At 41.3% G+C, this 25,861-nt stretch overlaps 1 protein-coding gene across 1 annotated transcript in view; it reads left to right on the top strand.

The window, feature by feature from the left end:
• The first annotated feature begins 20,257 nt into the window (after positions 1-20,257).
• LOC118391032 (opioid-binding protein/cell adhesion molecule-like) overlaps positions 20,258-25,861 on the top strand; it is a 403,605-nt gene continuing 398,001 nt past the window's right edge. Inside the window, exon 1 of the mRNA XM_035781967.2 lies at positions 20,258-20,654. Within this exon, the coding sequence (XP_035637860.1) occupies positions 20,594-20,654 (61 nt within the window). The 5' untranslated portion in view covers positions 20,258-20,593. The remainder of the gene's footprint in view (positions 20,655-25,861) is intronic.

Genomic DNA, 25,861 nt, shown 5'->3' with positions numbered 1-25,861 from the left:
CATATTTTGGTATGGTATGAAATATTTTCCAAAATCAACAACCGATTTATACACATTTTATGTTATGTAACTATGCCCTTTCTCTTTTATTGAGTCCTAAAATAGTTCATGGTTAAATGTGATACAGAGTCATAAGGTGTGAGTGTCCTAAGACAAATGTAATCTAAATAAATGTTAATAAAACATCTAAAATCATAACACAATATGACTAAACGGTTATACTGGGTGATGTCAATATGTTTGTCTTTGTATTAAGTTATATATATATATAGTTTGTACACACAAATACAACATATTATTTTCTTTTAAGCATAAACAACAACAAGTTTTTGTAAGATAAGGGTGTTTTATGTCAGTTGTTTTTGTTTTATAGTATAGCACATCAAGCAGCTAATACTGAAAATAAGTTTACGTAAATAACTACTATCTATCTATCTACATATCTGTTGTATCTATATTAATTGGCGTTCAATTTTCAGATGCCTTTATCAAGCAAATGCCTTTATCATCAAGACACAGATTACTGCTGACTCAGTTGCAAATTGGCCACAGAAATCCAGGTGTTCCACTTTGGGCGGAGCAGACAGCAGGCTAAGATCCATACAAGTGTTGTGTACACATCAGAATGAAGCCAGTCCTACGCCACCATATCTGACTCCCTTAGACATGATGAGAGAGCAGTATGGGCTCACTCACCTGGAGCTTGTCCTAAGAGATGTCAAGATCAACAATCCAAAATCATGACAATCCACATGATGAGCGATGGTCCCATCACCCAATACAGAAACAAGAAGAACATGTACCTTCTCAGCACTAGGATGCCATCCAGTGTTCTCACTCACACCCTATCCCAAACTGTTGTCGTCCCGTCTAGAAACTAATACCACAGCCCGTGTACTCTAGGGGCGGCATCGCGCGGTGAAACACCGCTTCCTATTCATTTTCAATGGAAGGAAAGCAGTGAGAAGCGGAGTGGGCGGGGGACCGTTGAGCGGAGTGAACGTAGCGTGGGGGGGGGGGTGAAAAAGTTCAGTGTTTCCAAACTTTATGCAAATCGGCATCAGTGAACACTGGACGATCACCAATTGTATCGAGTGGTTCCCATGACGAATTTGACACTCTGCGACCCAACTCTGGAGACTTTTTTTAGCAAAGATAACTGACAAAATACTTGGATGAAGCAAATGTAAGTAATTATAACGTCATAACGAATATTGCAAAAAATGTACATTTGAGAGGAAGATGTTAGTTAATGTAGAGAAAAAAAATTATATATATTTCTTGTCATGATGTTAATTTACGAAAATCGCTAATTAGCCAGCTAGCTAGCTAGCTTTATGGATGTTTTGACATGAGAATGAAATTGTAATTTCTGGTGTTTCAGAGACTTATGAGACAGTGGATGGAAAGAATCTAAAGCATTTGCAGTGCAGCTGAAGTAACATAGCTCGGCCACTGTGTTCTTGAGGACCTTTAACGTTGCAAACATTTTATAGTACTCTTCCACAGATCTGTGCCTCGACACAATCCTGTCTCGGTGCTCTACGGAGAATTACTTCGACCTCATGCCTTGGCTTTTGCTCTGACATTCAATGTCAACTGTCAGACCTTATATAGACAGGTGTGTGCCTTTCCAAATCATGCCCAATCTGTTATGTTCTGACCTTAGTTCTTTTATTATGAGTTGGGTAGGTTGTCTATGTTAGTTTTTCTATGAATTCCTATTTCTGTGTTTGGCCTGGTATGGTTCTCAATCAGAGGCAGCTGTCAATCGTTGTCCCTGATTGAGAACCATATTTAGGTAGCCTGTTTTCTATTGTGTTTCGTGGGTGATTATTTTCTGTTTTCTGTTGTGAGTCTGCACCAGCCAGAACTGTTTTCGGTTTATTGTTTATTGTTTATGTTCAGTGTTCTTTATTAAAATATATGGACACATACCACGCTGCACCTTGGTCCTCTCCTTCATACGACGACCGTTACACAATCAATTGAATTTACCACAGGTGGACTCCAATCAATTTGAAAAAACATCTCAAGGATGATCAATGGAAACAGGATGCACCTGAGCTCAATGTCTAGTCTCATAGCAAAGGGTCTGAATACTTATGTCAATAAGATATTTATGATATTTTATTTTTAATTAATGTGCACAAATTCTAAAAACCTGTTATTGATTTTTCATTATGGGGTATTGTGTGTAGATTGATAAGGAAACAAATAAATGTAATCGATTTAAGAATAAGGCTGTAATGTAACAAATTGTGAAAAAAGTCAAGGGGTCTGAATACTTTCCGAATGCATTGTACACTCGGGACATTAATTTAAACCTTAGTGTTAACCACACCGGGCAAAAACTGGTTGAATCAACGTCCTTTCAACAAATACATTCTAATGCGCTTTGAATCAATGTGGAAAACTGATTGGATTTGCAATAAGTCATCAACGTAAGGGAATTTCATATTTTTTTCACCCACCTTTTAACCTAAATCCAATGACATGGTACAATTTTTGGTTGACTTCACATTGAATTCATGTTAGCTGACAACTCAACCAAAAGACAATCAAAACTAGATGTTGAAATGACATCTGTGCCCAATGGGACCCCATTTTGGCACGAGTAGCACAACGTTCTTTGCAGATGAAACGTCTCCCGCTTCAGGCTTCAACTCGCTACAGCCTGTTTTATTTCAAATACTTCCCCTAATGCCATATCCCCTTGAGGACAGCTCTCACCTCCCCAGAGGAAAACCATTCTATAAGGTGCACCACTTCCTGTGCTTGCCCTTGGCAAAACCCAAGGCTGGAAAGTGTCTCAAAACAAAGTTTGTATTTGTAATTATGCTAACCCAGCTTGTAGACTATGCAATCATGTTTGTTGCTATTCAACAAGACAAGGCACTATCGCACGTTTCCAATGGCCCCATTTCAAATTGTCACTTCGGTTCCTCTGTCATTTGGATGCATGTGTATTGACACCATTGTATTGCCACCTCCATTCCCTAATCTGTCATGATCATTAATGCTATGAGCCAAGTTATTGAAATGTTAGAAAACTACTGGACATTCATCAGATAATAGTTTAGAGTGTTGTCAGCATTAACATATTGTGTATGTTTGATATGCAAACACATCTGTCAAAATGATGACAACAAGATTTCCGAAGAGCACATTAATCCTATAAGTATTTTCAAATACACATTTAAAGGCCCAGTGCAGTCAACATTTTTGATTTTCCAGTGTTTTAGATATATTTCCACACTATGAGGTTGGAATAATGCTGTGAAATTGTGAAAATTATGATAATGTCCTTTTAGTGTAAGAGCTGTTTGAAAAGACTGCCTGAAATTTCAGCCTGATTTGGTGCGATGGCATTTTGGCCTTTCATGGTTCCAAACCTCTCTGTTAATAACCCCACTCAGACCACCACTCCCACACAGTCCTAGCTAAATTTTTGCTTGAGTTAGCTATGTACTGTACATATAGATAGGGGTGAAGTGACTAGCAGCAGCGTATGTGGTGTGTGTGTGTGTGTGTGTGTGTGTGTGTGTGTGTGTGTGTGTGTGTGTGTGTGTGTGTGTGTGTGTGTGTGTGTGTGTGTGTGTGTGTGTGTGTGTGTGTGTGTGTGTGTGTGTGTGTGTGTGCGCATGTTATGTAGGTGCGGGCGTATGTAGCAACAAGCTCTCACAGTCTCACGTCAGAATTAGACGTTTTGAAGTTGTTCCAAAAGTGTGTAAGGTTAAGTTTAGGTATTAACTGCACATTGTAAGGTCAAGGTTAAGGTTAGGCATTGATGGAAAACTCCACCCAATAACTATCTTTTGGTGTTGTTTCATTAGTCCATTGTTGACATAGTCGCTTGTCAGCGATCAAGTTTTCAAGATATACAAGTTTCAAAATACATAGATCATCCCCATAATGATGCATTTTAGGGGGAATTTTATTTTGGCTCAGAAATCTTAAGGTTAGGCATTAACCCTGAATTCTTCAGGTAAGGGTTAAGGTTTGAGATAGGCGTAAAAAAAAAATCTCAAAATCAACTTTCTATCACTGGATTCAAACACGTAACCTTTGTCACCAGAGGCAGATGTTTACACCCTAGGAAGACTGAAACCTACTTCAAGGTAACAGCACTCACTGTTGCCCCTAGTAGCCGTTTTTTATACAATCTCCCGAGTTCCTCAGACATGGATGGACATTGAATACTGACTTGTATCACGAGTGACCTGGGTCTATGTGTGTGTGTATTGGGGTGTCCGTGTAAGCATGTGTGTATGTGTGGGTAATGTCCAGTGTGTATGCATAGAGTCAGTGTAAGATTGTTTGTGCAAAAAAGGGTCTATGCAGGTAGTCCAGGTATCCATTTGATTAGCTATTTATCAGTCTTGTTTAGAAGTTTTATGGCTTGGGAGTAGAAGCTGTTCAAGGTCCTGTTGGTTCCAAACTTGATGAATTCGTACCGCTTGCCATGCGGCAGCAGAGAAAACAGTCTGTGGCTCATGGTATAGAGGTCTGGGATGGCAGGTAATTTGGCCCAAGTGATGTACTGGGCAGTACTTCCTTTGGCCGCCTCTCCTTCCAGTTCTCTGCTGCCAATGACTGGAACGAACTACAAAAATCTCTGAAACTGGAAACACTTATCTCCCTCACTAGCTTTAAGCACCAGCTGTCAGAGCAGCTCACAGATTACTGCACCTGTACATAGCCCATCTATAATTTAGGCCAAACAACTACCCTCTTCCTCTACTGTATTTAATTAATTATTTATTTAGCTCCTTTGCACCCCATTACTCTACTTTGCACATTCTTCCACTGCAAATCCACCATTCCAGTGTTTTACTTGCTATATTGTATTTACTTCACCACCATGGCCTTTTTTGCCTTTACCTCCCTTATCTCACCTCATTTGCTCACATTGTATATAGACTTATTTTTCTACTGTATTATTGACTGTTTGTTTGTTTTATTCCATGTGTAACTCTGTGTTGCTGTATGTGTCGAACTGCTTTGCTTTATCTTGGCCAGGTCACAATTGTAAATGAGAACTTGTTCTCAACTTGCCTACCTGGTTAAATAAAGGTGATTTTAAATTGATTTTTTAAACACACTACCCTCCGTAGTGCCTTGCAGTCGGATGCCAACCAGTTGCATACCAAGCAGTGATGCAGCCAGTCAAAATGCTCTCAATGGTGCTGCTGTATAACTTTTTGAGGATCTGAGGGCCCATGCCAAATCTTTTCAGCCTCTGAGGGGGAAGAGGCATTGTCGTGCCCTCTTCATGTGCACTCTTCCATGTTGGTGTGTTTGGACCATAGATTCTTAGTGATGTGGAAACAGAGGAACTTGAAGCTCTCGACCCGCTCCACTCCAGCCCTATCGATGTGAATGGGGGTGTGCTCGGCTCTCCGTTTCCTATAGTCCAAGATCAGCTCCCTTGTCTTGCTGACATTGAGAGAGAGGTTATTGTCCTGGCACCACACTGCCAGGTCTCTGACCTCTCTGACCTCTGACCTCTCGGACCTCATCCATCTCATCATGGTCGGTGATCAGGTCAGGAATTCCAGGATCCAGTTCCAGAGGGAGGTGTTTAGTCCCAGGGTCCTTAGCTTAGTGATGAGCTTTGTTGGCAATATGGTGTTGAATTCTGAAATGTAGTCAATGAACAGAATTATCACATAGCTGTTCCTTGTGTCAAATCAAATCAAATTGATTTATTTAGCCCTTCGTACATCAGCTGATATCTCAAAGTGCTGTACAGAAACCCAGCCTAAAACCCCAAACAGCAAGCAATGCAGGTGTAGAAGCACGGCGGCTAGGAAAAACTCCCTAGAAAGGCCAAAACCTAGGAAGAAACCTAGAGAGGAACCAGGCTATGAGGGGTGGCCAGTCCTCTTCTGGCTGTAGATTATAACAGAACATGGCCAAGATGTTCAAAAATGACCAGCATGGTCAAATATAAAGAGAGAATTAGAGAGAGCATACTTAAATTCACACAGGACACCGGATAAGACAGGAGAAGTACTCCGGATATAACAAACTGACCCTAGCCCCCCGACACATAAACTACTGCAGCTTAAATACTGGAGGCTGAGACAGGAGGGGTCAGGAGACACTGTGGCCCCATCCGATGATACCCCCGGACAGGGCCAAACAGGAAGGATATAACCCCACCCACTTTGCCAAACCACAGCCCCCACACCACTAGAGGGATATCTTCAACCACCAACTTACCATTCTGAGACAAGGCCGAGTATAGCCCACAAAGATCACAAAGTGTCATAGTGGGAAAGGGCAGTGTGGAGTGCAATGGAGATTGCGTCATCTGTGGATCTGTTGGGTGTGGTATGCGAATTGGAGTGGGTCCTGGGTGTCTGGGATGATAGTGCTGATGTGAGCCATGACCAGCCTTTCAAAGAATTACATGGCTACAGATAATTGGGAGCTGACACTGTAGATTTGGTCCCTTGTCTGAGAAATAAAAAGGAGACAGTATAGTACCGGTGAAATTGAACAGACAAGACAGATAGAGAATACTGAGTGACAAGATGAAAACAATTTGGAAATGATCACGTGTAACAACAATCAAATCAAATCAAATTTATTTATATAGCCCTTCGTACATCAGCTGATATCTCAAAGTGCTGTACAGAAACCCAGCCTAAAACCCCAAACAGCAAACAATGCAGGTGTAAAAGCACGGTGGCTAGGAAAAACTCCCTAGAAAGGCCAAAACCTAGGAAGAAACCTAGAGAGGAACCGGGCTATGTGGGGTGGCCAGTCCTCTTCTGGCTGTGCCGGGTAGAGATTATAACAGAACATGACCAAGATGTTCAAATGTTCATAAATGACCAGCATGGTCGAATAATAATAAGGCAGAACAGTTGAAACTGGAGCAGCAGCACAGTCAGGTGGACTGGGGACAGCAAGGAGCCATCATGTCAGGTAGTCCTGGGGCTCAGGTCCTCCGAGAGAGAGAAAGAAAGAGAGAATTAGAGAGAGCATATGTGTATAACAATCCTCTCTTGCTTTCATATTTTATTTGTTTTCCTATCTGATGCTTCTGGTGTGAAAACTGTTCGGCGACTTGTAATGTAACATCAATGACATCTTGACAGTTTGAGCAAAAACGAGCATCATCACAAACTTGATGTGAAACAAGAACTGCTTCGCTGATTAGATACCCTGTCCATCTACAGCTTAGTCACATGTTGGTTTGTCTGACCCATAAAATAATGAATATATACACTATGCAAATTATACAAATGTCTGCCAACTTGTTTAGTGATGAATTAGATAGGATTCTGCCCATTTAATGTGTAATCAGCCCATATTCTCTCATCTAAGGTGCAAGCCGATCTTTCCGCATGATTAGTAATGACACATTTCTCTCAACACAGTCCTGCAATCATCTAGAACTGTTTACTGTTAGATTTCCCTTGCCTCTTTTCTGATGGTATGAAAGGTTCAATGCAGCCCTTTTAAAAATCTCAAAATCAATCATTTCTGGGTAACAATAAAGTACCTTACTGTGATTGTTTTAAATTAAAATAGCAAAAAAAGAAAAAATACGTATAGTACCAGTTAAAAGTTTGGACAGACCTACTCATTCAAGGGTTTTTCTTTATTTTTACTATTTTCTACATTACAGTTGAAGTCGGAAGTTTGCATAGACCTTAGCCAAATACATTTAAACTCAGTTTTTCACAATTCCTGACATTTAATCCTAGTAAAAATCCCTGTTTTAGGTCAGTTAGGATCACCACTTTATTTTATGAATGTGAAATGTCAGAATAACAGTAGAGGGAATGATTTATTTCAGCTTTCATTACTTTCATCACACTACCAGTGGGTCAGAAGTTTACATACACTCAATTAGTATTTGGTAGCATTGCCTTTAAATTGTTTAACTTGGGTCAAAAGTTTTGGGTAGCCTTCCACAAGCTTCCCACAATAAATTGGGTGAATTTTGGCCCATTCCTCCTGACAGAGCAGGTGTAACCAGGTCAGGTGTGTCGGCCTCCTTGCTCGCATACGCTTTTCAGTTCTGCCCACACATTTTCTATAGGATTGAGGTCAGGGATTTGTGATAGCCACTCGAATACCTTGACTTTGTTGTCCTTAAGCCATTTTGCCAGTAGTAAGACCCATTTGCGACCAAGCTTTAACTTCCTGACTGATGTCTTGAGATGTTGCTTCAATATATCCACATAATTTTCCTGTCTCATAATGCCATCCATTTTGGGAAGGTCACCAGTCCCTCCTGCAGCAAAGCACCCCCACATCATGATGCTGTCACCCCGGTGCTTCACAGTTTGGATGGTGTTCTTTTGCTTGCAAGCCTCCCCCATTATGTCCAACCGTTCTATTTTTGTTTCATCAGACCAGAAGACATTTCTCCAAAAAGTACGATCTTTGTCCCCATGTGCAGTTGCAAACCATAGTCTGGCTTTTTTATGGTGGTTTTGGAGCAGTGGCTTCTTCCTTGCTGAGTGGCCTTTCAGGTTATATTGATATAGGACTTGTTTTACTGGGGATATAGATACTTTTGTACCTGGGGTGGGGGTTGGCTTACAGCCCAACACCGTGCAGGACGTTTGGCATTTGCCAGAGAACACTAAGATTGGCAAATTTGCCACTGGCTCCCTGTGCTCTTCACAGATGAAAGCAGGTTCACACTGAGCACGTGACAGACGTGACAGAGTCTGGAGACGCCGTCGAGAACGTTCTGTTGCCTGCAACATCCTCCATCATGACTGGTTTGGCGGTGGGTCAGTCATTCTGTGGGGTGGCATTTCTTTGGGGGGCCACACATCCCTCCATGTGCTCGCCAGAGGTAGCCTGACTGCCATTAGGTACCGAGATGAGATCCTCAGACCCCTTGTGAGACCATATGCTGGTGCGGTTTGCCCTGGGTTCCTCCTAATGCAAGACAATGCTAGAACTCATGTGGCTGGAGTGTGTCAGCAGTTCCTGCAAGAGGAAGGCATTGATGCTATGGACTGGCCCGCCCTTTCCACAGACCTGAATCCAATTGAGCACATCTGGGACATCATGTCTCGCTCCATCCACCAACTGCACCACAAACTGTCCAGGAGTTAGCGGATGCTTTCGTCCAGGTCTGGGAGGAGATCCCTCAGGAGACCTCAGGAGACCATCCACCACCTCATCAGGAGCATGCCCAGGCATTGTAGGGAGTTCATAGAGGCACGTGGAGGCCACACACACTTCTGAGCCTCATTTTGACTTGTTTTAAGGACATTACATCAAAGTTGGATCAGCCTGTAGTGTGGTTTTCCACTTTAATTTTGAGTGTGACTCCAAATCCAGACCTCCATGGGTTGATACATTTGATTTCCATTGATAATTTTTGTGTGATTTTGATGTCAGCACATTCAACTATGTGAAGAAAAAAGTATTTAAAAATAATATTTCATTCATTCAGATCTTGGATGTGTTATTTTAGTGTTTCCTTAATTTTTTTGAGCAGTGTATATCTATAATTCTGTGCATAATACTTTTATCTTTTATCAAATTTTATTATGAGTATTTATGTAAATTGATATGGCTCTTTGCAAATTTGCCGGATGTTTTCGAGGCACAACATTACTGACCATAAAGCGCCAATGGAACCCCTAGCCTTAATTAACCTCTATGCGCATGGAGCCCGCTAGCGGGCTGAAATTCCACATACAGTGATCACTACATACAGTCATATTAAACATTCATGAAAATACAAGTGTCTCACATTACATTTACATTTAATTCATTTAGCAGACGCTCTTATCCAGAGCGACTTACAATGTATCGAAAGCCTAGAATCTTGCTAATCCAACTGCTTTGTCAGATTTAAAAAAGGATTTACTGCGAAAGAATACAATGCGATTATCTGAGCATAGAACCCCATAAAATTTTAACCAGCACAGGCATAACATAATCACAAACTGCATTAAAATAAATCGTTTACCATTGACGATCTTCGTCTGTTTGCAATTCCAATGCTCATTGTTATACAATGAATGATCTTTTGTTTTATAAAATCCGTTTTTATAGCCTAACACAAAACATTTTGTGAACCGCTTGTGTCGTGAATTCCGTCTCATTCTATTTTCGATGACACATTCCAGGTAAATGTTTGGTTTCACTGCAATCAACTGGTTTGTTTGTAACACAATCATGTCTCGCTCCATCACGTATTGACTGAAAGAAACCGATTTGAAGACAACAAGTCATGACATCATTGTGCACCAATGATTTGCCCGCTGTTTCGTTGATTGACTGTCTTTTAACCCAATGACCACTGATCGTCTTGAAATCTAGCTGGGTAGATAGCCAATGAGTTGAGCTAAACGGCAATACGCCATGTTTATGTGTTGCAAGACCAACCCATGTAGTAAGCTCCAGCGTAAAGTGAGTCATTCACTATTGAAGTTTCATACCGGAAGGAGAAGCACATATTACGCACTGCATTGTTTGGTGAACGCGCGGATTCAGTTGTTTATAAATCAATCATTATGGCGACTAAGTCAGGGAAAGCTAAATCTAAGTCTAGATATACAGCTGTACACGAAATTTTAGAATAAATTGATTGGGAAGGTGAGACAGAGATTCTTGTAGGACGATTCATTTAGCGATTGTGGAGGAATATTTTGGACTTTTTGCACGCCCAATTTTTCAGTTTTTGATTTGTTAAAAAAGTTTGAAATATCCAATAAATGTCGTTCCACTTCATGATTGTGTCCCACTTGTTGTTGATTCTTCACAAAAAAATACAGTTTTATATCTTTATGTTTGAAGCCTGAAATGTGGCAAAAGGTCGCAAAGTTCAAGGGGGCCGAATACTTTCGCAAGGCACTGTATATAAATTGATTTGATTTGATAGAGGACTGAGAGTCTTCCAAATATTGAATGTGTGTAAATAATTACCCATTTTATTTTGTAAATGTATATATATATATTTTTTTCATATATTTTTTAATCAATAATTATTATTTTTTTCTTTTCCATTTTTTTTTCTCAATTTTTGAGGGGTGTGTGTTAGAATACCATTTTGGTATTTTGTATATAGTCATTTGTTTCACAATGTATACCTTCACCAATTGGGCCACTTGGATACATTTGGGCTACTTGTGTGGGACACCTGGGTGACTTCATGATAAATGTCATGTAAGCACAATCATTTTGGGAGTTATCATTCTGAAACTTTGCTACTTCGCTAGTACTGTTGCCCTCTTATATTTTTCACAGAAATTGTCCCCATCATCCTATCTGAATGTTTGTTTTATCTTACATTTACATTTAAGTCATTTAGCAGACGCTCTTAACCAGAGCGACTTACAAATTGGTGCATTCACCTTATGACATCCAGTGGAACAGCCACTTTACAATAGTGCATCTAAATCTTTTAGGGGGGTGAGAAGGATTACTTTATCCTATCCTAGGTATCTTGTTCATTTGAAAGATGATGATACAAAAATAAAAACCGTATGGTTTTTTTCATTATTTTATCTGAACCAGATCTATTGTGTTATATTCTCCTACATTCAATTCACATGTACACAAACTTCAGAGTGTTTTCTTTCAAATGGTACCAAGAATATGCATGTCCTTGGTTCTGTGCCTGAGCTACAGGCTGTTAGATTTGGGTATGTCTTCAGGCGGAAATTGCACAAAGTAGGGGGGGAGCTGTAAGAGGTTTTAAGCTTTAACATTGCAATTGTTGGAAACAGAGCATCATTTTGGTGTGCATAGAAAGGAGGTCCGAGTGCATTCGGGTACATATGTCGTGGCGGATTTTCTTCACAATAGACAAACTTAGGCTCAATCTGTTCAGAACAATCCAGGGTATGACTCCATGTTATCTTGAAACTGTACATCAAACATAGTGATCATAAATGTTGACACTGTATATGACATGAGTTTTATTATATGGAAATGTGAAGTGCACATTTGGACTCACGGGTGTTTGGCTTGCTTGTGTGACATCAAATGGTATTTATTTTATTATAATGGTCACATTCGTCATAATGATGAGACCAAGGCACAGCGTGAGGAAGGACGGACGGACGGACGGACGGACGGACGGACGGACGGACGGACGGACGGACGGACGGACGGACACTAAGGCAACTATACATAGACAAGATCCCACAACACAAATTAGGAAAATGGCAAGCTAAATATGATCCTCAATCAGAGACAACGATAAACAGCTGTCTCTGATTGGGAACCATATCATGCCAACATAGACATACAAAATCCCCTAGACATACAAAAACCCCTAGACATACATAAACTAGAGTACCCACCCTAGTCACACCCTAAACAAAATATATAGAAAGACAGAGATATCTAAGGTCAGGGCGTGACAATAATCCTAAATGTCTCATCTTCGAATATACAGAGTCCTCTTAATTTACAGCATTTCCCTCAATCAGACAACAAAAAAATGGTGGGCAACTTGTTGTCGTGCAAGGTGCTCAATTTCAGAACGGCTGTCAGTCAAAATCTATACAGTGCTATGAAGCACAAAGCCAGCGATCTGATGTAATGTATAGCATGTTACTATATAGCCACTGTGTTCCAATTTAGTAGTTTATCATTGCCCAAATCTGCCATTTTATAACCCATATACAAGTGCGAGTGTAAAGGGCTTCGAAGTGCCCCAGGACCATTGGAAGTGAAATAGCCCCATAACATCAAAGATCCACCACCATATTTTACAGTAGGGATGAGGTATTTTCTGCATTGTTCTTTCGAAGGCCTGGTGTGAGCAGTCTTTTTTGCACATCTTTATCAAGGGATCCAATAATTCCGGACCCTACTGTATATGATTCCTTTATGAGGGCTCTCGCTGCTTGCCACAGGGCTAGACTCAGGCCATCTTTAGGGATGGAAATGCAGAGTGGCAGGTTACCTTAGGGAGCACTATCTGTAACATTTCAGACTCCAGTCCCTCAAGCCAAGGGAAGGTTTCCGTAAAAACCTACACAAAATCAACAGTTGTGCTCTTTGCTGCCTAGGTGTCTGTGCAGTAACAAAACTAGGTCATAGTTGGTTATTCAAGAAAGTTTGAGAGGATCTTATTATAGCCTATACGGTGCGACTCAGAGTGCGTGGCATGAGATGTGAAACAGAATAGTCATTGTCGGTTCTTTTGAGTTTTGATGTTGAGTCTCTGCCCAGCAAAGTGCCGTTAGGATATTTCAGTTATCCTGTACAATCTTATGTGCCGAATACATTACATTGTTACAGGTGTCACGCTAATGGGCATGCAGCAACAGTTTGTAGTAGGAAGGTTCCTAGGTGTGAGAAGTGTGCAGAAGGCCATGATTCAAAGGAGTGTGTAGCATTGGAGAAATAAGTGGTTTGTGTTAACTGTAGGGGTGCCCATGGTGCTGGGGATCAGAAAAGTCAGGTGCGAGAGCGGCAGGATGAAGTTACCAAGAGTAGAGGGTATCATATGCTGAGGCAGTGAAGAAAGTTGAGGAAGCTGGGTCAAGAGCGAAGGATCCTGTTGAGGATACGTGTGAGTAGTAGATCAGTACAGAGGGATAGGCCAACGAGTGACATATGCTTCAGTAAGATTGGATTTTTAGCATACACAATAGTTACAGTATCAACTGTACTGCAGGGATGGAACATAAAGTCTCAGAAAATAGAGGTTGTCGTGGCAGCTGCAGAGAAGTATTTGGGTATACGGGATTTGACATCGGAAGAGTTACAGGGTGTGTTGAACGGTGGTGTCCTGTCCTTTCAGTATGTTGGCCTGAGGTAGGACTAGATTAGTTTAAATAGTGGAGTAGGGTGGTGGGTTTTAAATGAGTGTAGATGGTTTGATGATATTTGTTGATTTATATGTTTTTTTCAAGCAAGGTATAAAAGGAGTTATACTCCAATCTAGTAGGTGTTGGTAATGCAAGATTTATTGTGTGCCTGTCACACCCTGGCCTTAGTTATCTTTGTTTTCTTTATTATTTTGGTTAGGTCAGGGTGTGACGTGGGGGATTTATGTGTTTAGCCTGGTCTAGGGGTTTTGTATGTTTATGGGGCTGTTTCCTTTCTAGGTAGTTTTGTATGTCTATGGTTGCCTAAATTGGTTCTCAATTAGAGGCAGCTGTCTGTCGTTGTCTCTGATTGGGAACCATATTTAGGCAGCCATGTTCTTTGGGTATTTTGTGGGTGATTGTCTTCTGTCTTTTCACCAGATAGGACTGGTTCGGTTTTCACTTTTGTTGTTTTGTAGTGTTCTCGTCGATGTTGAACACTAACGACGCTGCATTTTGGTCCTCCTCTCCTTCAGCGGAAGAAAACCGTTACAATGCCAACCGCTAAGGTGTTCAACCTGCACACTGATCTGTTTTGATGTTTTTATTATCGGTGTTAGTTGAAATTGGACGTTTCAGTCTTTTATTTAATCGGGGAATTTGAGACATTCATAATTAGGAGTTTAGGAAATTAAGTTCAACAGTTTGAGAATTATTATTATTTATTTTTTACAGCTGTGATTAATAATGAAATCAGCTGTTTCTCGTATTGTTTAAAATAAATCAAAAGATTTGAGGGGTATGTTGTAAACTGTAGGTGTGAACCGAGCTGTAGGTGTGAACCTTAATTAACATGTTGTCTTTAAAGGTCCAGTGCAGTCAAATGTCACACAGTCATGTGAAAAGGTACAGTTGAAGACGGAAGTTAACATACACTTAGGTTGGAGTCATTAAAACTTGTTTTTCAACCACTCCACAAATTTCTTGTTAACAAACTATAGTTGTGGCAAGTCAGTTAGGACATCTACTTCCTGCATGACACAAGTAATCTTTCCAACAATTGTTTATAGATGGATTATTTCACTTATAATTCACTGTATCACAATTCCAGTGGATCAAAAGTTCACATACACTAAATTGACTGTGCCTTTAAGCTGCAGCTGGCCCATAACAGAGCAGCACGTTCTGCTCTTCATTGTAATCAGTGGGCTGATATAAATACTATGCATGCCAGTATCTCTTGGCTAAGAGCTGAGGAGAGACTGACTGCATCACTTATTTTTATAAGAAACAATGTGTTGAAAATCCCAACTTGTTTGCATAGTCAACTTACACACAGCTCTGACACACACATCTCACCAGACATGCCACCAGGGATCTTTTCACAGTCCCCAAATCCAGAACAAAATCAAGAAAGCTGTCACGCCCTGACAATAGAGAGCCCTAGGTTCTCTATGGTGTTTAGGTCAGAGCGTGAGTGGGGGGTTATCTAGTTTATAGATTTCTAGGTTGGTGGTTTGTGTGGTTCCCAATTGGAGGCAGTTGGTAATTGTTGCCTCTAATTGGGGATCATATTTAGGTAGGCTTTTTCCCCACCTGCATTTCTGGGATATTGTTTGTGTTAGTGTGTTTGGGCACTACGGCCTCACGGTCTTTGTAAGTTTGGTTATTTTGTTTTGTAATTTTCACTTAAATAAATATGTGGAACTATACTCATGCTGCGCCTTGGTCTGCTCATTTCCAAGACAAAAGCGTACAGTATAATATAGAGCCCTTATTGCATGGAAATCCAATCTCATATTGCTCAAATAAACAGCAAACCTGGGAAAAAAACTCAGATAAAGCAACACCTCACAGCACAACGCCTCTCCCCTACTTGACCTAGATAGTTTGTGTGTATGTAGGCTACGTAGTGCCTTTAAAAAATATATGTAAATACCAAATGTAATTCTATGGAAGCTCTTTTTAAAGACAGACTACAAAGAGCTCTGGATTTGTTCTTGGAAAAGCCGAGAGCACAAACAACCAGGATCTTAGCACACAGAAGGAAATGATATTTAAGTGAAGATGTACTGATGTTCTAGACTTTTGAGGTGACATGATATGGTGATGGGTGATGGCTCCATAATACACTTTCATTTAATTTTTTTTAAGCTCGATATGAAACCTGATCAAAATTGACATTTTCTCTAGTGTGTAATTATGGCTATGTTCTGCAATAAATAGGGATTCTCAGAATATAATGAAAAGTGATAGAATTATCAAATTGGGTCTAGACTCACAACATTGAATATCTAATTTCTAATACCCAATTAACTTAAAGGCAGATGAGATGAGGGAGATCAGTCCAGCTTACACAATTTAATTGATTACATAAACTGGTCCGTCTGGCCAAGGTATTCTTACCCAGTTTGAACTGTGTTACATTGTTTTATAGCATCAATTCATAAAAAGATGACGTTCAGTCATTGGCAGTAAGGAAATTATGTCCCTACCTGCCAATGAGATCATGAATTGTTATAAAATGATCTTGTGTTCCTATATAAAACATGAGTTCCCTTTCAGTCAGTCAACTTCGCTACAACATACTATGGGAAGTCGCACTCTCACAACTTTGGTTGAAGGATCTACAATCACTCCCGACAAAGCCAATTAAATCCTTGCCTCTCTGGAAGCCACGCCTTCCACCGGTGATAAGCGTGACATGCTGACTACACCGCTCGCGTCACGTGCGCGAGCGTTGCATAAAACATTTAGAAATCTATATTATTCAATTATTGCACCCACACTGCTCGCTCGCGCCAACGAGCGTCTGCGTTTTAGCCAAGGGCTAAAATAGAAGTCAGTTCTATTTGTGACGCAGATCGCGCTGCAAGTCCTGCCTCTCCTATCTCCTCATTGGTTATGCCCATGTGGGTGACTGAAAGACGAACAAGGTCAGTGGTGGTAATGCACCTAATTTATGAAAGTTGCCAATCACAATATAAAGACAGGAGAAGAAAAAGCCTGGAAGGAGGAGAGATGACTAGAAAAGATTTGGTTGACCGTTTTATGTGTGATTCATTTCAGGTAAAATAACTCTATGTTTATATCACAGGACAAATTAGCTAGCAACAGCAAGCTAGATGAATAGGACACATTAACTAGCAAGTACAAGCTAGCTAGCTAAATTGCCATAAATGTTTAATGCTTTTCGACCTGTCCCCAAATTAATGTAATTGTTTCAGTTTGTTCTGATATTTTACGTGCGCAGCCAGTTTGGGTCCCGTGTAAGGCTCTTCACCTTGGTGTGAACCGGAACAATTCATGTTATTATGCATCACTAGTGCATTACCCATCTCATATGTATATACTGTATTCTATACCATCTACTGCATCTTGCCTATTTTGCACTCCATCGCTCATCCATATATTTATATGTACATATTCAGTTCATCCATTTACATTTGTCTGTATTTTTTAACCTTTATTTAACTAGTATAAGGTAGTTGTTGTGCTTTGTTAGATTAACATCTGCTAACCATGTGTATGTGACCAATAAAATGTGATTTGATTGTTAAACAAACAATTGGAACACAAGACTGTTTTACATTGCACCAATGAAACTGCCCCTTAGTGGAAGTACTCACCCCCTGGTCGTTGTCTGTTGAAGTTTGTATGGTTCTCAAAACTTTCCTAATCATGAACAATTAGTTCTTTTTTTAATTGCCCAACTCACCGATCCCAACCTGGAGCAGGCGAGGACAATGGTGTGAGCTGTTGGTGGAAAACCAGTAGAGCGGGTAAGTGATCGTTCCTTTCCACATTTTGCAGTAAAAAAAAAAGAAGGAACAAAATGCATAAGGAACAAATTGGGACCAGCTAATACCCTTTGTTCTGTTCTTCATCAGAGAGGTCCCACTGGCAACCATGAGATTCTCACCCTTTGAACTCATGTACTGCAGATGACCCTGGGGCATGCTGGATCTGGCAAAGTAGGCCTGGGAGCAACAACCCTCCCCTTACTGGTCAGTTATTGAAAACGTGGAGGAGATGCGTTACGGCATGGTGAGAGTCTGGCCTTAGGTCTACAACAGGGGGGCCCGACTCTGCAAATTCACTCCAGGAGAACTGGTCTTAGCACTCATCTCCACCCCCGACTGCAAATTCCTGACCAAGTGGCAGGGCCCGTATGAGATACTAGAATGAGTGAATGAGGTGAACGACAAAGTAAATCAACTAGGGAGATGCAAACCTACCCAGTTATATCATGTGAACCTGCTAAAGCAGTGGCATGCCCCCCATCTATTGTCCCCATCTCTCCAAGGCTCCCAGAGGTGCCGCTGGGTCTCCAGCTTGGCCTCAGTCAATGATAGGATCTCCAGGGGCTGATCAGCAAACACCCGGATGTCTTCTCAGGGATACCGGGAAGAACCACAGTGGCCCAGGAAAACATCGTCACGAAACCTGGAAAGAAGATGAGATTAAGGCCATACCACATCCCAGAGTCTAAGAGCAAGACCATCTGAGAGGAGGTGAGGAAGATGTTAGAACTAGATATCATTGAAGAATCCCACAGTTCTTGGGCTAGCCCCATTGTACTATTGCCCAATCCCGATGGTAGCACTTGGTTCTGTAATGACTCCCGGAAGTTAAACAAGATGTCAAAGTTTGATACTCACCCCATGAACAGAATAGACAAACGAATCGAGAGATTAAGGCCTGCCCACTTTATTTCCACATTAGATCTAACTGGCAGAACCCGCCAAAGAAAATACATCCTTCTCCACCCCAGAGGGACTTTCCCACTATATGGTCCTTCTGTTTGGGGTGCACAGAGCTACGGCCATTTCCAACGGATGATAGAATGGATCCTGCGACCCCACCGCGAGTATGCAGAAGCCTACCTGGATGACATAATCATTCATAATTCAGAATGGACCATGGCAAGACACATTCCTGAGAGCCCTACGAGAGGCCGGTCTGACGGCAAACCCCGAAAATGCAGGCTTGGCCTAGAGGAGGCTGAATATCAGGGCTACATGATTGGCCGGGGGAGCATCAAACCACAGCCGCTACTTGAACCTGGTCTAAGCCCACTACAAAGAAGCAGGTAAAAACTTTCATTGGGTTGGTGTGGTATTATCAACGGTTTATTCCCCAGTTTTTCACAACTGCTGCTACTTTTCATGACATGACATGACCTGACAACGCTTGCCCCACCATGTCACTTGGACGAAAGAGGCGGACCAGGCTTTCTCCATCCTGCAGCAGGCACTGTGTGCAGAACTGGTACTCGTCACGATCAACTTCCATGAGCCCTTTCTGGTCCATACCGAACCTCAGAGGTGGGCCTGGGCGTCTCAGATTCGAGAGGGCGAGGAGCATCCCCTGACACACACTACCCTTCAAAAGTTTGGGGTCACTTAGAAATGTCCTTGTTTTTGAAAGAAAAGCACATTTTTTGTTGATTAAAATAACATCAAATTGATCAGAAAGTCAGTGTAGACATTGTTAATGTTGTAATGACTTGTAGCTGGAAAAGGCAGTTTTTTTAATGGAATATCTACATAGGCGTACAGAGGCCCATTATCAGCAACCATTACTGCTGTGTTCCAATGGCAAGTTGTGTTAGCTGATCCAGGTTTATCATTTTAAAAGGCTAATTGATCATTAGAAAATCCTTTTGCAATTATGTTAGCACAGCTGAAAACTGTTGTTTTGATTAAAGAAGCAATACAACTGGCCTTCTTTAGACTAGTTGAGTATCTGGAGCATCAGCATTTGTGGGTTCGATTACAGTCTCAAAATGGCCAGAAACAAATAACTTTCTTCTGAAACTCGTCGGTCTATTCTTGTTCTGAGAAATGAAGGTTATTCCAACCTCCCTCACTAGCTAACCGTCCTCACTAGCTTTAAGCACCAGCTGTCAGAGTAGCAGATCACTGCTAAATGTCTAGTTGTAATTATTTTACTCACCTAAAATAATATTTTAACTAACTTCCCAGAGATATGCAGAACTACCTAAATATAAATTATATTTGACTAACTAATTTTTACAAAAATTTCAGATAGAACCTTTATAATCCCAAAGTCTCCAATGGGACATTTAATTTAATATCCTTTGGGGTTGGCTTGGGGCGTGATTATATTACCTCATAGTATGTTGTACCGAAGTTGACTGACTAAAAGGGAACGTAACGTTATGACTATAACCTCTGCTCCCTGAGGCTCGGTGAATAGTGGTATTAAATTGAAGGAATGAATCAGAGGCTCACGTTTATCACATGTGGAAGGCAGGGCTTCAAGCCTAGTTCGAATTTTATTGGCCCTGTCTGGTGTGATCCTTCAACCAAAGTCAAGAAAGCATGTTGTACCTCATTTCCCATCTCCAGGGAATAGTAGTTATAGTCATAACGTTACGTTTTGTATAGTTGGCATCGAGGCTGATTACTTCCAGATGTTCCAACATTGATATCAGTCCAAGTATGTGGAACTTCTCATGTTCCAATAGTACAAGAGCAGGGTCTGACTGACAGCCAAAAGCCTTGACCAATGAGAGTGGAGCAGAGTTGGACCACCCCTCTCCCTTGGCTTTCAGAGCATTGGTCCCTGCGTATGTGTGTGAATACTGAATGAGGAGTCGGTTGCTGCATGCTGCCACAACCTGCACTGGATTTAAATAACCTTCAGCGTAGAGAACACCAGTCGAAGGAAAAGCTGAAACATTTGAGAATTGTGAAGGAGCGCAAAACAGCACTGCTGACTGCATTCCTGTTGAAAGAAAAACAATAATACAGAAGAGAGTGAAGAAACATAAGTGTCCATCCGTGTCAACTGATTAAATTAGAAGAATGTATAATTCCATGTATCTCCTCATCCTGCCGTGGGTGTTTGCGCTGCTCGTGTTCCCAGGTAAGACTTTTCCATCTCTTTTGCTCCATCTCCCGCACGCTGGCTGTTGTATTGTTGTTGCGAAGTGATGCACTGTAGCAACAGAGTTTTACCGGGTGAGCTACATTTGACAACCACACACTGCCTTTCTCTCTCCCCCTCGCCTTCTCTTTCTCTCCCCTGAGAAGTGGTCTGTCACTGTCAAAGCTGTTGGAAAAGATTCAGGCGAAACACAGTGGAGGAAAGTCTGTCCAGACACTTTGGTCTTAGTTCAATGTGATCCTTGCTCAGTTGTCTCCCAAGCTCCCACAGGGTTGCCAAAACGTACTTCTATCTGATGTTGACAGAAATTGATGCGAAGAAAAGCTTGCATTGGCAACAGCATATAATGCAGAATACCAGTGATATGCAGATTACATGTTGCATGTATTAGGAATGCTAAGAGAGATGTACTGTACTATCTTTTGGGTTTGTTGTGATGATACTTCAGTTGGATCTATGTTGTCGGGTGAATTATACGTCTGTCATATGAACTGCCGCCTCAAATACTTAACTGTCATATCCCGTTTTGATCCGAGCCAATAAAATTAATATTGATATTTCTGGGACCATGTCAAAGGAGCTGCCTATATTCTCCAAGGTAACGGCAACACTTTTCAATCCATGACTTCAAGGTCTGGATAATTGGTTTCTGTCGCAGCTAGAAATGCAGCGTCTGTGAGGGACTTTGACATGTTAATCAACGGAGACAGAGTGTGTTTTATTGATGTTCAGGGGAAGCGTGTCTAGTATTACATATGGGGGGTTACTTCTGGTATTGATATATTACTTAAGTAAAATTCCTAATTTCTGAAAGTTTTGCAGGTAATATCTTTCAGGATTAGCTCAATGTAGTATATTACATTATCAAAACTAGCCTCATATGCCACATTGTACCAACTTATTCATGCAATCACAAACATACAAATGCATGATCTTAATTTAAGCACTCTTTTGTTGCTGACAATTTTCCTGCACCTCAGATGAGCTTCATGATTTACATACATACATTTACTGAAAACCTGCTCTAACACTGGACAAATTAAGATCCTACGCCTGTGCACACAAACTCCCTTCTGAAAGTCAATGCACAAGCTGAAACGGTTACAATGCAGGGGTGTATCAATGTTTATTCATACAACAATGGCACCAATACTGTATTGGGGGTGACCTCACTGCTCACTCCAAGTTCATTAGCATTGTTTGTCAGTAGGAGTCTATCTAGCACTCAAAAGTGAGCTAACTAACTCCGAGGTGATGTAAGAGACTAAAGCATCTATCAGAGTCCAAAATGTGTACGTGTACCAACAGCAGTGTTCTACAATCTTGGACGTTGGTTTTCATAGCTTACTTTTGGAATTCTCAAGCAATTTCTCCAGACATCAACACATAAACATTAATAGGAGACGAGTATGTGGAGCTGCGTTGAAAATTTGGGGAGGGGCGCGTATGGACTGTGCGTCCCCCATGTATGGTGGTCTCAGAGCCACTTAGCTCTGTCACTATGGGATGCCAGACTATCACTTCTCTGCATCTGTGGACTTTGAATTACGCCTATTGAGAAAGCTTGCACTGGGTGAAGACGCATCAGAGCCAGGGCCGGTAGTAATGCAGTTGTTTTTTGGTGGCCCCTACCCCCCGAGAGTGAGAGTCACTAGCAATCCTGCATGACTAACACTCCATCTGTTCCACATTGGCATCACAGGACCTATAGGGGGCACTGCACCCCCCTGGGCGATGACATCAGGAGAACACTGCTGTGTAGGAGGTGCTGTCACTCAAATGAGATGTCAACCAGAACTCCCTGTGGGCATCTGGTGTTGTGCTATTGAAGGGTCCATTTCGATAGTACTCTCGGCAATTTGTTGGATTATTTATATGCCCCTGCAACGATGCTTATTGATTTTTGGATGTTAACCTTCAAACTACAAACACATTTTACATACAGTACCAGTCAAAAGTTTGAGCAGATCTATACATTCAATGATTTTTTTGTTATTTGTGCTATGTTCTACATTTTATAATAATACTGAAGACATCAAATCTATGAAATAACACATAGGGAATCATGCAGTAACCAGAAAAGAGTTAAACAAATGTTATATTTGAGATTCTTCAAAGTAGCTACCCTTTCTCTTGATGACAGCTTTGCAGCTCTTGGCATTCTCTCAACCAGCTTCGTGAGGTAGTCACCTGGAAAGCATTTCAATTACCATCTGTAACTTGTTAAAAGTTAATTTGTGGAATTTCTTTCCTTAATGCGTCTGAACCAATCAGTTGTGTTGTGACCAGGAAGGGGTGGTATACAGAAGATGGCCCTATTTGGTAAAAGTCCATATTATGTCAAGAACAGCTCAAATAAGCAAAGAGAAAAGACAGTCCATCATTACTTTAAGACATGAAGGTCAGTCAGTCTGGACAATTTTAATTTGAAAGTCTCTTCAAGTGCAGTCGCAAAAACCATCAAGCACTATGATGAAACTGGCTCTCATGAGGTCCGCCACAGGAAAGGAAGACCCAGAGTTACCTCTGCTGCAGAGGATAAGTTCATTAGACTTACCAGCCTCAGAAATTGCAGTCCGAATAAATGCTTCATAGAGTTCAAGTAACAGACACATCTCAACATCAACAATTCAGAGGAGACTGCGTGATTCAGGACTTCATTGTCAAATTGCTGCAAAGAAACCACTACTATAGGCTACCAATAATAAGAAGAGACTTGCTCTGGCCAAGAAACATGAACAATGTTCATTAGACCGGTGGAAATCTGTCCTTTGGTCTGATGAATCCAAATTTGCGATTTTTAGTTCCAACCGTCATGTCTTTGTGAGACACAGAGTAGGTGAATGGATGATCTCCGCAAGTGTGGTTCCCATCGTGAAGCATGGTTGAAGAGATGTGATGGTATGGGGGTGCATTGCTGGATTGCGCTTAGTAGGACTATCATTTGTTTTTCAACAGGACAATGACCCAACACACCTGGCACCTGGCTAAGGACTATTTGTCCAAGAAGCAGAGTGATGTAGTGCTGCATCAGAAGACCTGGCCTTCACAATCACCCGACATCAACCCAGTTCAGATGGTTTGGGTTGAGATGGACTGCGGAGTGAAGGAAAATCAGCCAACAAGTGCTCAGCATATGTGGGAACTCCTTGAAGACTGTTGAAGCTGGTTGAGAGAATTCCAAGAGTGTGCAAAGCTATCATCATATGTTGATTTGTTTAACACTTTTTTTGGTTTATTGAGATTTCATTATTTGTTCAGCAGTCTTATGGCTTGGGGGTAGAAGCTGTTGAGGAGCCTTTTGGTCCTAGACTTGGTGCTCCGGTACCGCTTGCCGTGCGGTAGCTTGCCGTGCGGTAGACTGGAGTCTCTGACAATTTTTATGGGCTTTCCTCTGACACTGCCTATTGTATAGGACCTGGATGGCAGGAAGCTTGGCCCCAGTGATGTACTGGGCCGTTCCCACTACCCTCTGTAGCGCTTTATGGTCAGATTTCCGTGCAGTTGCCATACCAGGCGGTGATGCAACCGGTCAGGATGCCCTCAATGGTGCAGCTGTAGAACCTTTTGAGGCCCATTCCTCCTGACTAACTGGTGTAACCGAGTCAGGTTCGTAGGCCTACTTGCCTGCACACGCTTTTTCAGTTCTGCCAACAAATTTTCTATAGGTTTGAGGTCAGGGCTTTGTGATGGCCACTCCAATACCTTGACTTTACTGTCCTTAAGCCATTTTGTCACAACTTTGGAAGTATGCTTGGGGACATTGTCCATTTGGAAGCCCCATTTGCAACCAAGCTTTAACTTCCTGACTGATGTCTTGAGATGTTGCTTCAATATATCCACATAATTTTCCTGTCTCATAATGCCATCCATTTTGGGAAGGTCACCAGTCCCTCCTGCAGCAAAGCACCCCCACATCATGATGCTGTCACCCTGGTGCTTCACAGTTGGGATGGTGTTCTTTTGCTTGCAAGCCTCCCCCATTATGTCCAACCGTTCTATTTTTGTTTCAGCAGACCAGAGGACATTTCTCCAAAAAGTACGATCTTTGTCCCCATGTGCAGTTTCAAACTGTAGTCTGGCTTTTTATGGTGGTTTTGGAGCAGTGGCTTCTTCCTTGCTGAGCAGTCTTTCAGGTTATGTCGATATAGGATTTGTTTTACTGTGGATATAGATAATTTTGTACCTGTTTCATCCAGCATCTTCACAAGGTACTTTGCTGTTGTTCTGGGATTGATTTGCACTTTTCCCACCAAAGTACGTTCATCTCTAGGAGACAGAACACGTCTCCTTCCAGAACGGTATGACAGCTGCGTCGTCCCATGGTGTTTATACTTGCAAACTATTGTTTGTACAGATGAACATTGTACCTTCAGGAGTGGAAATTGCTCCCAAGGATGAACCAGACTTGTGGAGGTCTACAATTTATTTTCTGAGGTCTTGGCTGGTTTCATTTGATTTTCCCATGATGAACAAGCAAAGAGGCACTGAGTTGGAAGGTAGGCCTTGAAATACATCCACTGGTATACCTCAAATTGACTCAAATGATGTCAATTAGCCTATCAGATGCTCCTTATACAATAACATCATTTTCTGGAATTTTCCAAGCTGTTTAAAGGCACCGTCAACTTAGTGTATGTACACTTCTGACCCACTGGAATTGTGATACAGTGAATTATACGTGAAATAATCTGTCTGTTAACAATTGTAGGAAAAATTACTTGTGTCATGCACAAAGTAGACGTCCTAACCGACTTGCCAAAACTATAGTTTATTAACAAGAAATGTGTGGGGTGGTTGAATAACAAGTTTTAATTACTCCAACCTAAGTGCATGTAAACCTATTGACTTCAACTGTATATATTTAAATATCTGTGATGAACATGAATTCAACTACTCATTCAGCATGATTTAAACTACTGGACCCCTTTTATCGAATGAGATGTATACATAAATGTATACAGTATGGTCATACTTTGGTAGAACCACTGATCAAGCTAAAGCTGTGTGATCTGTTCATACAGTAGCATTCCTATTAGTGCACTTTCTCTGCCACAGCCCAGAGCAGGTCATGTCCTTGTCAAACTTAATCAAATCAACCAGCTTCATAAACAATGCAAGCGCAATAGCAATTCGCAGGCCTATGAAGGACTCTCTGTCTCTGGTAAGGTCCTTTTACCCTCAAT

This window comes from Oncorhynchus keta, chromosome 12 (assembly GCF_023373465.1).
Source record: "Oncorhynchus keta strain PuntledgeMale-10-30-2019 chromosome 12, Oket_V2, whole genome shotgun sequence".
NCBI classification, from domain to species: Eukaryota; Metazoa; Chordata; class Actinopteri; order Salmoniformes; family Salmonidae; genus Oncorhynchus; species Oncorhynchus keta.
This window is presented reverse-complemented; position numbering and strand designations above follow the sequence as displayed.